General features: G+C 36.0%; 1 protein-coding gene across 1 annotated transcript in view; it reads right to left on the bottom strand.

Annotated features, from left to right (window-relative positions):
• The window catches only part of prkd2 (protein kinase D2), a 42,745-nt gene extending 28,113 nt beyond the window's left edge, over positions 1-14,632 (bottom strand). Inside the window, exons 1-2 of the mRNA XM_046862977.1 lie at positions 14,349-14,632; positions 13,767-14,202 (exon numbers count right to left, since the gene is read on the bottom strand). Coding sequence (XP_046718933.1) covers positions 13,767-14,093 — 327 coding nt within the window. The 5' untranslated portion in view covers positions 14,094-14,202; positions 14,349-14,632. The remainder of the gene's footprint in view (positions 1-13,766; positions 14,203-14,348) is intronic.
• Between the last annotated feature and the right edge of the window lie 305 nt (positions 14,633-14,937).

A 14,937-nucleotide genomic window follows, 5' to 3' on the forward strand; every position in this document is an offset into this window, starting at 1 on the left:
GTGGATTTGGTGTTTCATTTGAGACTTTGATTTGAGCGCGCAGTGACAAGAAAATTTTTATATTTCACCAAATCAATGGATTAAAACTAAAGTAACGATCCTGTTTTGAAAATATAAAAAGTAAAAAGTACAGATATTTGTGTAAAAACGTAATGAGTAAAAGTAAAAAGTATTTGTACTCCGTTACTTCCCACCTCTGCTATGAATGAGCAAACAGCAAACAACCACAAACTAGGCAAGGCAAGAACGAGAAACAAGAAAACAAAGCAAGATCAAAAACCAAGAAACACATGAAAAAATGGAAGATAAATGGTTTGTGATTAGCAGTAAACTAAAAGGTTTACTTCGCAAACTGCACATAGACACAAAGGAGTGTCCATAACAATGTAATAAAAAAGATTCCAGTCATTTCCCACCTCATAAAGATTGTGGACCTTTAAAGAAGTAGATGCCAACCCCGCAAACATCCCGATCCATCTAGAGACGTACCAGCGCCAATTGGATGTAGAGTTTAGACACTTGGGTGTTTAAAATCTCTGGCATGGAGAAGCTGGTGTTGGATCTGTGATGGTCGCAAATGTTGACGATTTTATGAGTTGCTCAGTAGCTCCTAGTTCCATAATCTCAAATGACTGTAGAAGACTGTAGGAAGGACATTACTCATAATCTCACACTCCAGTGCTCATGCTAGTTCTCACTCTCCGGTGTTCTGTATTGTTTAAAGATTTATGATCACACTCTTGATGTCACCCAAATGAGTCTGGTTCCCTTTTGAGTCTGGTTCCTCTCAAGGTTTTGTCCTCATAACATCTAAGGGAGTTTTTCCTTGCCACAGTCACCACGGCTGCTCATCAGGGATAAATACACATCGTTCACCTTCACTGTTAAACTCTGTAAAGCTGCTTTAAGACAATGTCTGTTGTAAAAGGCGCTATAGAAATAAACTTGACTTGAGTTGATTTGACTATAATACTTTCATAAGCCTGTTAGCTCTGTCATTATTAGTTTATATGATAAGCATTGGTAAAACGATTATTAAACAAAATGTGTTTTCAACAAGTACAAGTACAAGTACAGTAAAAACAGTGAATTCACATATTTGGGCAGTTTTTAAAAATCCAACTTGTCTAATCTTTCTGTAGATTTATAAAAAACAAAAAACTTTGTTTCCTAAATTAGAAGCCCAACACCTACGTAGGATCACTTGATTTGCTCACGTCTCACATCTACTATTTTTATTTAATTATTTTCTATATTAATATTAAATGAAGTTTCAGCTATACTAAAGGACCTTGTGCTACTAAAACCGCTAGTTAGGCTCAGTTAAACAAGTCGCATTAAATTGAAGAGTGCACATGTATTTTAGTCTTTTTAGATTTTAAACTGGACATGTGTGCATAAACATTACGGTGCATAATACTGCTAAATATTTTACAGTTTGACTTGAAAAAATTATGGACCTGGATGTTTTGGCCCCTTGCAAGTATTCTAAAGAATCTAGTAGTTAATCCGCCAGGTGTGCATAAAAAAAACCCAAATACGTATGAAAGCAATGTCATAATGTCAATTTGCCAAAAATGTTTGAGAACACAGGACATGATACATTTCTAAAATAGAATAGAATAGAATAGGATTTATTGGTCAAATATACATTACAGCACAGTGAAATTCTTTCTCCGCTGTGGTCAGAGCCCAGGGTCAGCCATGATACAGTGCCCCTGGAGCACAAAGAGTTAAGGGCCTTGTTCAAGGTCCAAGAGTGGCAGCTTGGCAAAACTAGGGCTTGAAGCCCGATCAGAATCGAGCACCTTAACCACTGAGCTACCACTACCCCAAATCATCAAGTGAAAGAAAAATGTATATACTATAATACACAAAATAATTGCCTTTTGGTTAAAATTGATAGAAAAACATTGCTATTTAGTAAAGTGTGACATGTATGTCCATTAATTTAGCTGTTTTTTAATAAAGACAATTAAATGTTTATTTATGAAATCAATCTGAAGCATTTGAAAAGTGTCACCATATTCTAATACTGTATGAACATAAAAGATTAATTAGGCAGAAAGATTTTGGGCTAAATACCATTCTATAATTCATAATGTGTTATAACAAAAACAAAACAAAAAAAAAAACTGAGCATGAATATATTAATTAAATAATTCCACCTATAGTGATGATAAGGCTGTCTAAATTCACCTGAAGCAAGAGAATTAAAGATTTTGGACATCTTGAAAAATCATAAAGCATCTACATGAGTTAGAGAAATTAAAAAGTCCCTTCTTACATAAAAATTGCTCTTCTCCTAATAAATCTGGCTGTGTTTTGTTAAATGGTAATAATGGTAAAAATGGCTTATCTTGAACATATAAAACCAAATTATGTCACCGTTATATTGTAACATTGGAAAAATGTAAAATATTAAAGCAAAGTATGTTATAATATACATATATACTAATACCTGAACCTGCTACACGTTCATAATAATCTTTCAAAATTACAGATGCACTTCTTAATTTCTCTAAAGACTTCCAGTAGTAAGTAGTTTAAATAGTTAAACAAATATTAATTCTTAACATTTAAGATTGTATTCTTTGCTAATTTTGTCAGTTATATTTGCAATATACCCAAATAAAGTTAAGATATAAAAATTTTTACCAAGGAAATTGTAAAACCTTAAACCTAATAACATTTTATAGTGATAAAAAATCTCAATATTATTTTCTGATGTACTGCAAATTACACCAACTATCCCTTTTCACAGAAATACCTCTTTACTTGTTTCTGCGCCCACATATCTGTTGCTCACTTACTGATTTTTGTGTTGTGTGTGACTGTCAGGATTACAGGATTACTACATTTCTCATCAGCCAATGCACAGTCACATGACTTGGTCACATGTCACTAATCACTCACACCTGTTTCTTGTCACCTTGATTAGCACTTGTATATACACCTTTTCTCTGGTGTCTGTCATAATCCATGGATAATGCTGGTTTCGCTCAAGCTCATGTTAGTTGGTGTTTGGTTTACAAACTTTGTTTCTTGTTTTATATCTTTGCATTTTAATTAAAATAATCTACACTTGCATCCGCTTATTAGGTGACACAATCACTAATTAAGGACAAACCAATATCCAAGTTGCATGGTGACAAATAAATGGATTACTCTCAGACTTTGGACTTCTTTGTTCAAGAATCTACCCAGACACCCTGTGGCATGTTTTTAAATGTTAACTAGCATGCAACTCATAATGGAATGTGCTATCACCAGCCAAAGCAATACTTTCAGTGTATACACTACTTCTAATAAACTTGATCAAAAGAGCATGTTGCACCCTGGTCTGTCTTCTAAACAAATTATGTATAACCTAACATCAATTTTTTATCTCTGTCTGTAGGCACCTTTGCAAAATTCTCATAGAACTTTATATGCTATCAGGTCACTGAGCCTGAATGCAAAATGCATTATATTCTCATGCCAGTGTTCCAATGCATGTTTGCACAGTAGGAAAACAACAGATACTGTTGTAATCATATCTGAGCCTCTAGAGGATTTGCCTGGAAACAGCAGAGCACAATTTGTAAGGGTGCATTGTGTCATAAAGGATAGGATTTCTGAGACTGCACCTGTTAAAATGGTGATGAATTATAAAAGTCCTACCCCTTTCTCTTTTTGTACTCTTAACTTCTGTTCATTTCTCAAATATTTAAACTTTAGTCAGTTAAATAACTTGTGACCCCAATGCTTTTTTTGCTTTATGCCAATGATGCTCTCTAACCAAATAATTGCAAACCAATAGATTTAGTTTGTCATTGTAGGCAGAACATAAACTGTTGGATTCAATTCAATTAAATAGCCCAAAGCAAAGGTTATTTTGTTTGGCATCAAAGACAACTTAAACTTGAACTTACATGGACCTTTCACTGGTACAGCCACAACCCTTTCTTTTTGATGAATTATATAGTTTCAGATACAGGCAATGAAAATTTCTTCAGACAAATTTTATTTTCTTCCAATGCACAGCAGTCAAAAATGTATATTTAGCCAAGAATGAATGAGAGATTCACATAACCTGGATTTCATAAAGTAACTTAGACAAATCAGAATTTAAAGTGCATTTAGAAAAACATATCTGAATGTAATCAAACATAATTTCTGATTATGCAGGATTATAGCCACAATAGCATTAGTGAGACTAGGAATTGATTTTGGAGACCTGGCACTCAGTTTATGTGCCACTTTATCTTATAAAACCATGTGTTTAACCAGGCCTCACTTACACGTTTTTAAGTAAGTTCTCTTACTTGCTTTAGTTCATTCAGGTTTGTGTCCACAAAGTTTTGGCTATATAGACTGAAATTTCATTTAATCAAAATTAAATGGTCCCAAAGCAAATAATTACAGGGTGGAAATGTTTAAATATATATAATTGCATTTTACAGACACCCTTATGCAGAGCATATTACATGTATCAACAGAGCATTTGAGGCTCAAGAGCCTTGTTTAAGGGAGTTGCAGTTTATACTCATGACTTTCCACTCAATAATCTATCACTGACCCAATATTAACAGAACTCTAGCACCTCCACCTTACGCATTTCCATGTTTAGCACTTCATAACCAACCTCTAACTGTACCATATGTATTTAGATTAATAGTGAATATAGTTCTTGGCAAAAAAATCCTGGCCAAAATGCTTTGACATTAACATCATATCCAGTATCATGAATACCTGAAGAAACCAAAATAATTGGAAAATGTTAGCTAATATTTATGTTGCATGTGCCCGATTTTACATGTCAAAATAGTCTGCCAGATCAACATATGCATTTATATTTATTTAATTTCTCCATTTCAATTCATGATTGTAATTCTATAGAACCACTAGCCATTAAGACAATAAGAGACTTTACTTGCGAATAAGAGAAAACATTTGCACTCTCTAACATCAGTATCTCTGATATTCCAATTTATAGTATTAATTTATTTTTAACAATTACTGCTCTTATCATTATAATTTAAGAATGCTAATAAAACCATTTGAACAAGAATATGATGTTTACTTTGATCTACTATTGTCTGATAATTCTTTTTCCAAACAGACACTTTAAATTAATGCACTTTAATTTGCACATAGGCACAGTTGCATGTGTAGATTTAAGAACAAACAATGTGTTACAACTGTGCAGGCTCTTTGTTGTGGGTATAGAGTGCATTCTGAAAACTATTCAGACCCCCTTCATTTTTTTCATCTGCTGCAGCCTGATACTACAATCATTCAGATTGATTTTTTTTCTCATTAATCTACACTCAGTAGCCCATACCAACAATGTGAAAATAGAATTCTAGAAATGTCAAGGTTTTTAATTTTATTTTAGAACCTGAAATATCACGTACATAAGTATTCAGACCTTGATTTTGAATGTGAGATAAGATACATTGACTGGAGATTTACCTTGTAAAAGTTTATTAACTGGACATTAAGGGCTTCACAGCTGACAATGCATATCAAAGAAATTACCAAGCCAAAATGTCAAAGGAACTCAAAGTCAAAGGAACTGCCTGCAGAGCTCAGAGACAGGATTCTGTCACAGATCTGAAACAGTCTAAAAGAAATCTGCTGCACTGAAGATTCCCAAGAGCACAGTGGCCTCTATAATTCTCAAATGGAAATAGTGTGGCACAACCAGGATTCTTCCAAGAGCTGGTCACCCAGGCAAAACTGAGCAATTTGGTGAGAAGGGCTTTAGTGTGCGAAATGATCAAGAACCTTATGGTCACTCTGACTGAGCTCCAAACATCACGTGTGAAGATGGGACAAAATTCCGGAAGCATTATGTCAGCCCACTACCAATGTGGGCTTTATGGCAGAATGGCATGACGGAAGTCTCTAATTGCAAAACCCATTAGGAGTTTGCCAACAGGCACCTGACTGTCTCCAAATGTTGACAGTCAGAAGAAACCAAGATTGAACTGTAGGCCTCAATTATAAACATTACACAACAGTTTAGAAAACTGGAATTTGGAAAGATTGAATATTGGAAATAGGAAGAAAGCATTTGTATGGAATGTCTTTCTATGCTGTAGCTTTACAGTTTCTTTTAACTGGAACTAAGCACTGTATTCCCAACAATGCTTCTGTGCACATAGCATGGTCTATAAAGATACTGTTTTCTAGGGTTGTATTTAACTAAATCTCATGCCTTGCTAAAACAGCTGACTACACAAATAATCCTAATGCTTAATGAATATAACCCCCCAGCCATACAGCAAAATCCTGGCTTTCCCAAAGAGTGGAGTTTATTATAACAGAGAGGTAACTAAATCTATAATGTGATAAACAAGAGTATTTTTTGTCACCTGACTTGTTCCTTATTCATGCTTTGTCCCTAATTACTGGAACTCTACTGGTTTGACAGGGACTAATATGTCACTCATAAACATGAAAACAGGTATAGTAAAAGTTCAACCAATTATTTCACTTCTCTGGAATCTTTGCCTAGTTAATGACTTTGTCAGGTTTGAAAATACAATATAATATATACAGTGGTGTGAAAAAGTGTTTGCCTCCTTCCTTGTTTGCCCCTTCCTCTTATTTTTTTGCATGTTTAATGTTTAGGTCATCAAACTAATTTAAATATTAGTAAAAGATAACACAAGCGAACACAACATGCAGTTTTTAAATGAAGGTTATTATTATTGAGGGAAAAAAAATAGAAATACATGGCCCTTTGTGGAAAAGTGTTTGCCCCCTAAACCTAATAAGTGGTTGGGGTACCCTTAGCAGCAACAACTGCAATCAAGCGTTTTGCAAGTCTGTTACAGAACTGTGGAGGGATTTTGGTCCACTCATCTATGCAGAATTGTTGTAATTCAGCCACATTCGAGGGTTTTCGAGCATGAACCGCCTTTTTAAAGTCATGTCACAGCATCTCAATAGGATTCTGGTCAGGACTTTGACTAGGCCACTCCAAAGTCAAAGATAACACAAGTGAACACAGCATGCTGTATTTAATGAAGGTTTTTATTATTGAGGGAAAACAGAATCCAAAACTACATGTCCCTGTGTGAAAAGGTGTTTCCCCACTGTTAAAACTGTGGTTTATCACACCCGAGTTAAATTTCTTTAGCCACACCCAGGCCTGATTACTGCCACACCTGTTAGCAATCAAGAAATCTCTTGAATAGGACCTGCATGAGAAAGACCAAAAGATCCTCAAAAGCTAGACATTATGACGAGATCTAAAGAAATTCAGAAACAATTAAAAAAGAAAGTAATTGGGATCTGTTAGTCTGGAAAAGGTTATAAAGCCATTTCTAAAGCTTTGGGACTCTAGCGAACCTCAGTGAGAGCCATTATTCACAAATGGCAAAAACATAGAAAAGTGGAGAACCTTCCCAGGAGTGGAGGTTTTGGAAGGTGTGTGTCCTATTACGTCTGGCGTAAAAGTAACACTGCATTTCAGAAAAGGAACATACCAACAGTAAAATTTAGTGGTGGTAGTGTGATCTGGGGCTGTTTTGCTGCTTCAGGACCTGGAAGACTTGCTGTGATAAATGGAACCATGAATTCTGCTGTTTACCAAAAAATCCTGAAGGAGAATATCCGGCCATTTGTTCGTGACCTCAAGCTGAAGTGAACTTGGGTTCTGCAGCAGGACAATGATCCAAAACACACCAGCGAATCCACCTCTGAATGGCTAAAGAAAAACAAAATGAAGACTTTGGAGTGGCCTAGTCAAGGTCCTGACCTGAATCCTGCTGAGATGCTGTGGCATGACCTTAAAAAGGCGGTCCATGCTCGAAAACTCTCCAATGTGGCTGAATTACAACTATTCTGCCAAAATTCCTCCACCGCGCTGTAAAAGACTCAGTGCAAGATATCGCAAATGCTTAATTGCAGTTGTTGCTGCCAAGGGTAGCCCAAACAGTTATTAGGTTTAGGGGCAAACACTTTTTGGATTTTGGATTTGTAAAAATGTGTGATTATGTTGCAATTAATCGTGATTAAATATTTTAATCGTTTAAGAGCCCTAATATATATATATATATATATATATATATATATATATATATATATATATATATATATATACAGTGCCCTCCACAATTATTGGCACCCCTGTTTAAGATGTGGTCGTGGACTTAAAAAAATTCTCCTTTTTTTCTTAAACAACATAGAACCCAAATGCAAAAAAAGAGAAAATTCCAACCTTTTATTTAAGTACATTACTTTGGTGGTAAAAAAATCACACATTTAGGAAAAAAAAAACCTTGAAATCATGTGTGCTACAATTATTGGCACCCCTGATGTTAATACTTTGTACAACCTCATTTTGCCAACAAGACAGCACTTAATCTCCTCCTATAACATTTCACAAGATTGGAGAACACAGAGAGAGGGATTTTTGACCATTCTTCTTTGCACAATCTTTCTAGATCATCCAGTGTCCTGGGTCCTCTCTTATGCACTCTTCTCTTTAGCTCGCCCCACAGGTTTTCGATTGGGTTGAGGTCTGGGGACTGAGATGGCCATGGGAGGACCTTGAGTTTGTGACTGCTGAACCACTTTTGTGTAGATTTTGCCACATATTTTGGATCATTATCCTGCTGAAAGACCCAATGACGACCCATCTTCAGCTTTCTGGCAGAGGCCATCAGGTTTTTATTTAAAATATCCTGGTACTTCAAAGCGTTCATAATGCCATGCACCCTAACAAGGTTCCCAGGGCCTTTGGAAGAGAAACAGGCCCACAGCATCACAGATCCTCCACCATACTTCACGGTGGGCATGAGGTGCTTTTCGGCATACTCATCTTTTGTTTTACGCCAGACCCACTTAGAGTGTTTGTTGCCAAAAAGCTCAATCTTAGTCTCATCTGACCAAAGCACACGATCCCAGTTGAAGTCCCAGTACCGCTTAGCAAACTCCAGGCGTTTACGTTTGTGAGTGTTAGTGAGAAAAGGCTTTTTCCTTGCATGCCTCCCAAACAGCTTGTTGGCATGTAGAGAGCGTCTGATGGTTGTTTTGGAGACTCTGTGACCCCAAGATGCCACTCTTTGATGCAATTCTGTGACGGTGAGCTTGGGAAATTTTTTTACTTCTCTTACCATCCTCCTCACTGTGCGTTGTGGCAAGATAAACTTGGGACCTCTTCCAGCCTTGTTTGTCACTGTTCCAGTTGTTTTAAACTTCTTAATGATTCCTCTGACTGTAGATACCGGCAAGTTAAGGCGAGTGGCTATTTTCTTGTAGCCATTGCCTGACTTATGAAGGTCGACACACATCTGCCTTACTTGAATGGTGTGTTCTCTTGTCTTTGCCATGTTGACAAATGGGTAAGAGAATTAGGCCTCTGTGTCACGTCATATTTATACCCCAGGAAACAGGAAATCATGAATTACTAATTAAAAGTCCCTAGATACCCTGACCAACCTTAGCAACTACAGAAAATATATAAAAAAAAAAACAATTAAATTTTTCAGAGGAATTGTTAGGGGTGCCAATAATTGTGGGACACATGATTTCAAGTTTTTTTTTTCTAAATGTATGATTTTTTTTACCACCAAAGTTATGTACTTAAATGAAAGGTTGGATTTTTCTCTTTTTTTGCATTTGGGTTCTATGTTGTTTTAAAAAAAAGGAGTATTTTTAGAAGTCCACGACCACATCTTAAACAGGGGTGCCAATAATTGTGGAGGGCACTGTATATATATATATATATATATATATATATATATATATATATATATATATATATATATATATATATATATATATATATATATATATATATATATATATATATATATATAAGGGTCTATATTAGGAAGGGCATCCAGCGTAAAACATCAGCCAAATCAAACATGCGGGTCTAACGATACATTCGTAACGACATTTATAGTGATTTTAGTTTGGTTATCTGCGGAACATACAATAGTTAAAATCATGTTAAAATTTATGACATCAAAACCCAAAATAACTCAGACATAGTTAGGAAGAGCTGATGGATCAATGAACCTTCTAACTGTGTATGCTACAATGGAATGACTTTTAAAAACAAAGCATTCCTTCAAAATCTTTGTGACTGGTAACTTAAGACGTTGTGGAGGAAGGAAAAGAATGTGCACTAAAAGATCACTTTTTTAACAGGCTTTTGTCAAGTAACTATCTGAAGCTCGCATTGCAATCTGCACTGCACACTGTAGACATGCTACTGTAATTCCACACAATCATCATTGTACTGCCTCATTATACACAAAAGGAGGCATGATGATGCCGCCACTGCCAGCAAGTCTAGTTCTTTTTGTATTCAATTTGTACGATTTTTAAGATCATTTCCCAATATTGCATAAATTGAGGACATTATTGAAGAAAAATTTCCAAAATCAATTCAGTTTAATTTAGTGCAAGAATCTAACGTAGCTGGTCAGACATGTGGACAACCAGAAAATATCATTTCTCCACCACCTGGTGGTGGAAGCATAAAAAGAAAGAAAGAAAGGAAGCACATTTTAATTCATTAGTGACACATGAACCTTATATACACATGCATAGAAGTGCATTTGTGCATTTATCTGATCAGCTTATCATTAGGGAGCAGCTCATTGCATGCATGTATCATTCAGATTCAGGTTATAAGAGCATAAATTAATGTACACACCAAACATCAAAATTAAGAAAGCATAAGATTGAGGACCTGGGCATGTCTGTTAAAAAAAGGTTGGTTTGAATAATTCAGCAATTGATGATCTGAGATTTTCAGGCATATCAATTTCTAGATATAAAATAACATGTCCATTGAGTGACAGTTCTGTGAATAAAAATGTGGTGTTGATGGGAAAGGTCAAAGCAGAATGGCAAGACTGAATCAAGTGGACAAAGTCTCCTCTCCTGAACAGCCTCCTGATTTGTGGGAGTTCACGTTCACATAGGGATTCTGAGTTCAAATTGTGATAGTGATCCATTAACATTATCATGAGTTCAGCAGGGGCAAAGGGTGTTTCTTCATAACAAGGCGAGTTCCTTTTTCAAGTGCTGTTTCACTTCCTGTTGATAGGCACGAATGAACTTATATTTCTATGAATAGTGAAATATTCAGAATGACAAATGTAGCATTAAACGCTGTATTTCCATGCAAAATTGATCCGAACGAAAGCAAACAAGTGATGGACCATTCTTACCTAATACTTAGACACAGAGGTGCACTGTTCCAAGAAATCAGAGTAGCAAGATCATTGCCAAGATTTGTGGCCTTCAGAATTTGTGGTACTTACATGCTTTAGTAACATGTATTTATGTATTTTTGAGGATCTCATACAAGCCAATGCAATACAGAGATATAAACGGAAGGAATTAAAAAGAAACAAAAGTTAACAGAATAAAAGATATAAACAAAAATGCTGATGTACTGAATAATACACAGCTATTACGCAGCCATGGGAACACACATTTTATCATGTATATTTTTGCAAATGTTTTTTTTCTTGTGTTGTGTTTGCAATGTGATTTCTGTTTTTTTTTTTATTGTGTTTAGCAAATTGGATGTCAAATATATGTCTCTCTTTAACATTGAGAACATGAGCTATATCGGGCTGTGGTTTGTGCAAGTTCTTGTCAAATGTAATCACATATCAAATTTTATACAGTGTGCATGGGCAGGGCATTCTTTTGAAAGAAATAATTAGTAAACTAAAATTAATCACAGGTTAATAAAATTAGTGGCCTTAAAATTAATTTCTGTTAACGTGTTATTAACATGTATTGTCATGTTCATATATATATATATATATATATATATATATATATATATATATATACACACACACACACACACACACGAGAAAGAGAGAGAGAAAGAGAGAGAGAGAGAATGTGCAGAAATTTTGCATCATTGTGCAGAAATATTTATGTAAAATAACTAATATAATTATTGTTTGCACTATAAGTTAAGTTTGAACATGTGTGCCGATTGTTTCATTTCTTTAATCATCTTGTTTAAAGCTCTTTGTTTGCCCAAGTCAGGTTTTGGATTAAATATCCAGCTTAACAAAATAAATAATGCCATAGACCACATGCTGCCATATAGGCCTGTACTTGAAGCAGAAACTTTCCAAACATACTTAGAGGGTTGCAATACAAAAATCTTAACACAACACCAAATGCAAGTGCTAATTACAGTAAAATGATGCTTGTAAAGTGACGTTATTGAATTTCAGTAGTCTTCTTCTTCTTCTTCTTTGGGCTTCTCCTATTAGGGTTCACCACAGCAGATCATCCGTCACCATACCCCCCTCCCTGTCCTCTACATCTGCCTCTTTCAACCCAACTACCTGCATGTCTTCCCTCACCACATCCATAAACCTCCTCCTTGGTCTTCCTTTTTTCCTCCTTCCTGGTGGCTCCATCCTCAGCATTCTTCTACTGATATACCCCATGTCCCTCCTCTGCACATGTCCAAACCATCTCAATCTTGCTTCCCTCACCTTGTCTCCAAAACGTCCTACATGCGCTGTCCCTCTAATAAACTCATTTCTAATCCTGTCCATCGTCATCACTCCCAACAAAACCTTAACATCTTCATCTCTGCTACCTGCAGCTCCACCTCCTGTCTTTTACTCAATGCCACTGTCTTTAAACCATACAACATCTCAGGTCTCACCACAGTCCTATAAACTTTCATTCTTGCAGATACTCTTGCGAATTAGTAAAAAAAAATCAGTTAATGTTTAGTTCAGTTAATATACAAAATTGCAATACATACACATTTAATGCAAATTAAAAAAAATAAATGCTCATATACTGCTAAGGTTCTCTATGATTTAGTTTAAAGTGATAGATTTAGACAATGAGTGGTAATGTTTTTTGGAGACGGATGATCCGCTGTGGCGACCCCTACCGGGAGCAGCCGAAAGAAAGAAGAAGAAAGAAGAAGTGGTAACGTTAAAAAGTGATGCGTGAGGCTTCAAGTGAGCAATGATGTTAAATCTCACATAGCAAGTAGGAAAACCACAAAATTATATTTAATAAATTGAATTAAAGAAATTTCTGTTTTACAATTTTTATCAAAAATATAAAAAAAATACATATGGGAGAGGCAAAACCTTCAACTCAGATATAAAAAAATAAATAAACTCCACCAAAAAAATAACTGTTAATCACAAAATATTTGTTTAGTATGGTAGAGTTTCTTTTTTTCTATACCAAGCACAAAAATCATCTTAAAACAAGCATATGTGTGTGTGTGTGTGTGTGTATTACAATGCCTTTGTAACTGAAGCTTCTACCCTCTGTGATCTTAATGAGTATTTTTTTAGTCATTATATTTATTATAGTCATTATCGTGTAATAATCAGTGAAAGTTCTACCTTTAATTTTGTTATTTGACATATGGCCTATAATAACAACCTGTTATTTTGTAAAGTGTGGTATATGTTTTGCAGCCCATATGGATAAATTGCATTAGTCACCAAAATATTAAACTTAAATTTCTTTTCTAAAAAGAAATTCTGTTTAAGTTATGAGGTCACAAGAAACAGAGTGGAAAAACTTGCATTGGGAATTTTTTGTTATCCTTTTTGAATAATTATTTTAAATAAAACTGTAAAATACAAATTGGGATTATATAATAAGCCATTCTTTCAAGGAAGTGATGTGACAACTTGGTGAATATAATTAAACAAATAATAATAAATAAATAACAATTTAAAAGTTTTATGGAATAACAAAAAAAACCCACTTGAAACCAAATATTTGGAACTCACCTTTTGGTCCACAATGGAGCAGGCGATCTGTTTGACATATGTAAGATCCGCTGTTTGGGGCAGAAGAACTGACTCTCTTGTTAGTCCTATCTGTATAATAAAAGACACTCCAGCTGGAGGAGGAGGCAGGACGGACATATTGGTGCCACTGGGTCCTTGGGAAAGCCCTGTGTCCACAGCAGCAGGGCAGACAGGCGTGTAGACGGCAGGCAAGGGGACCTGTGTGGCATGCTGTGTGTCCACACACCCAGGGGATGAAGAACCACCTGGAGGGAAGAATATCCGAGGCTGGGGTGATGAGGGTATTGCAGGGCTGCTGTTCGCCATCCTGAAATGTTAAAGCCAGTCAAGTAGTGGAACAAGTCTAAGGGGTGTGAGGGAGAACCCGGACAGGACAGCAGGACAGGCCAAGCACAGTTCCCTCACTGTTGCAATCCTGTTTGTGGAGCAGAAAAATATATATATATATAAATGCTTTTCATTTCATAAAACAGGGAGACAAGAAAAACAGTTAATTAAAGGGAGCTATTCTACAGAAAGTCTGCCTCCTCCTCCTCCTCCTCGCCCCGCGGCTCCCCCTACCTCTTCCTGCCCCGCTCTTCTAAAGCTGCTTCGGGAAGAAGTCCAAACTTCGGCAGGAGACTCACAATAGGAAAAAGAAAAACAACAAAAAAGAAAACAAAACAAAAAATGCCGCATAAACTTGTCCAAACAAGATGGCTTCCTAATACAGGAAACGGTGCAGGTAAGAGCGCGCGCCTGGTTAATCTCGCTTTGCAAGTTGAACCGTTTCGGTTTCTTGTCGAGTTCAGCTGAACAGTGAAGACTTAAGACTTTGTAGACACGCCCTCTGCTGACTCCGCCCCCACTGCCTGAAAAGGAAATGCAGTGACAGACAGCAGCCTCAGCCAATAGGATGTAGCAGGAGTTATAAAGGGGTCTTTCTTGTTCTTTAGAGCCTCATCCGCCACACCTTATGTTTTTTTCTTGTTTTTTTTTTCTCCCCCACCCTGGAAAAGTCCCTCCCTTCTTTATTTGTCTTTCAGCTCACAATTTATTCTTTATCTAGTTCAGTTGCTAGTGTTTGCACCTACCTCTTTATATCCCATTTGGCACTCCGTGTATCATTGTAAGCTTCTTTATTCAAAAAGTACAGTTTTATATTATATAC

This window comes from Silurus meridionalis, chromosome 12, assembly GCF_014805685.1.
Source record: "Silurus meridionalis isolate SWU-2019-XX chromosome 12, ASM1480568v1, whole genome shotgun sequence".
Taxonomy (NCBI): domain Eukaryota; kingdom Metazoa; phylum Chordata; class Actinopteri; order Siluriformes; family Siluridae; genus Silurus; species Silurus meridionalis.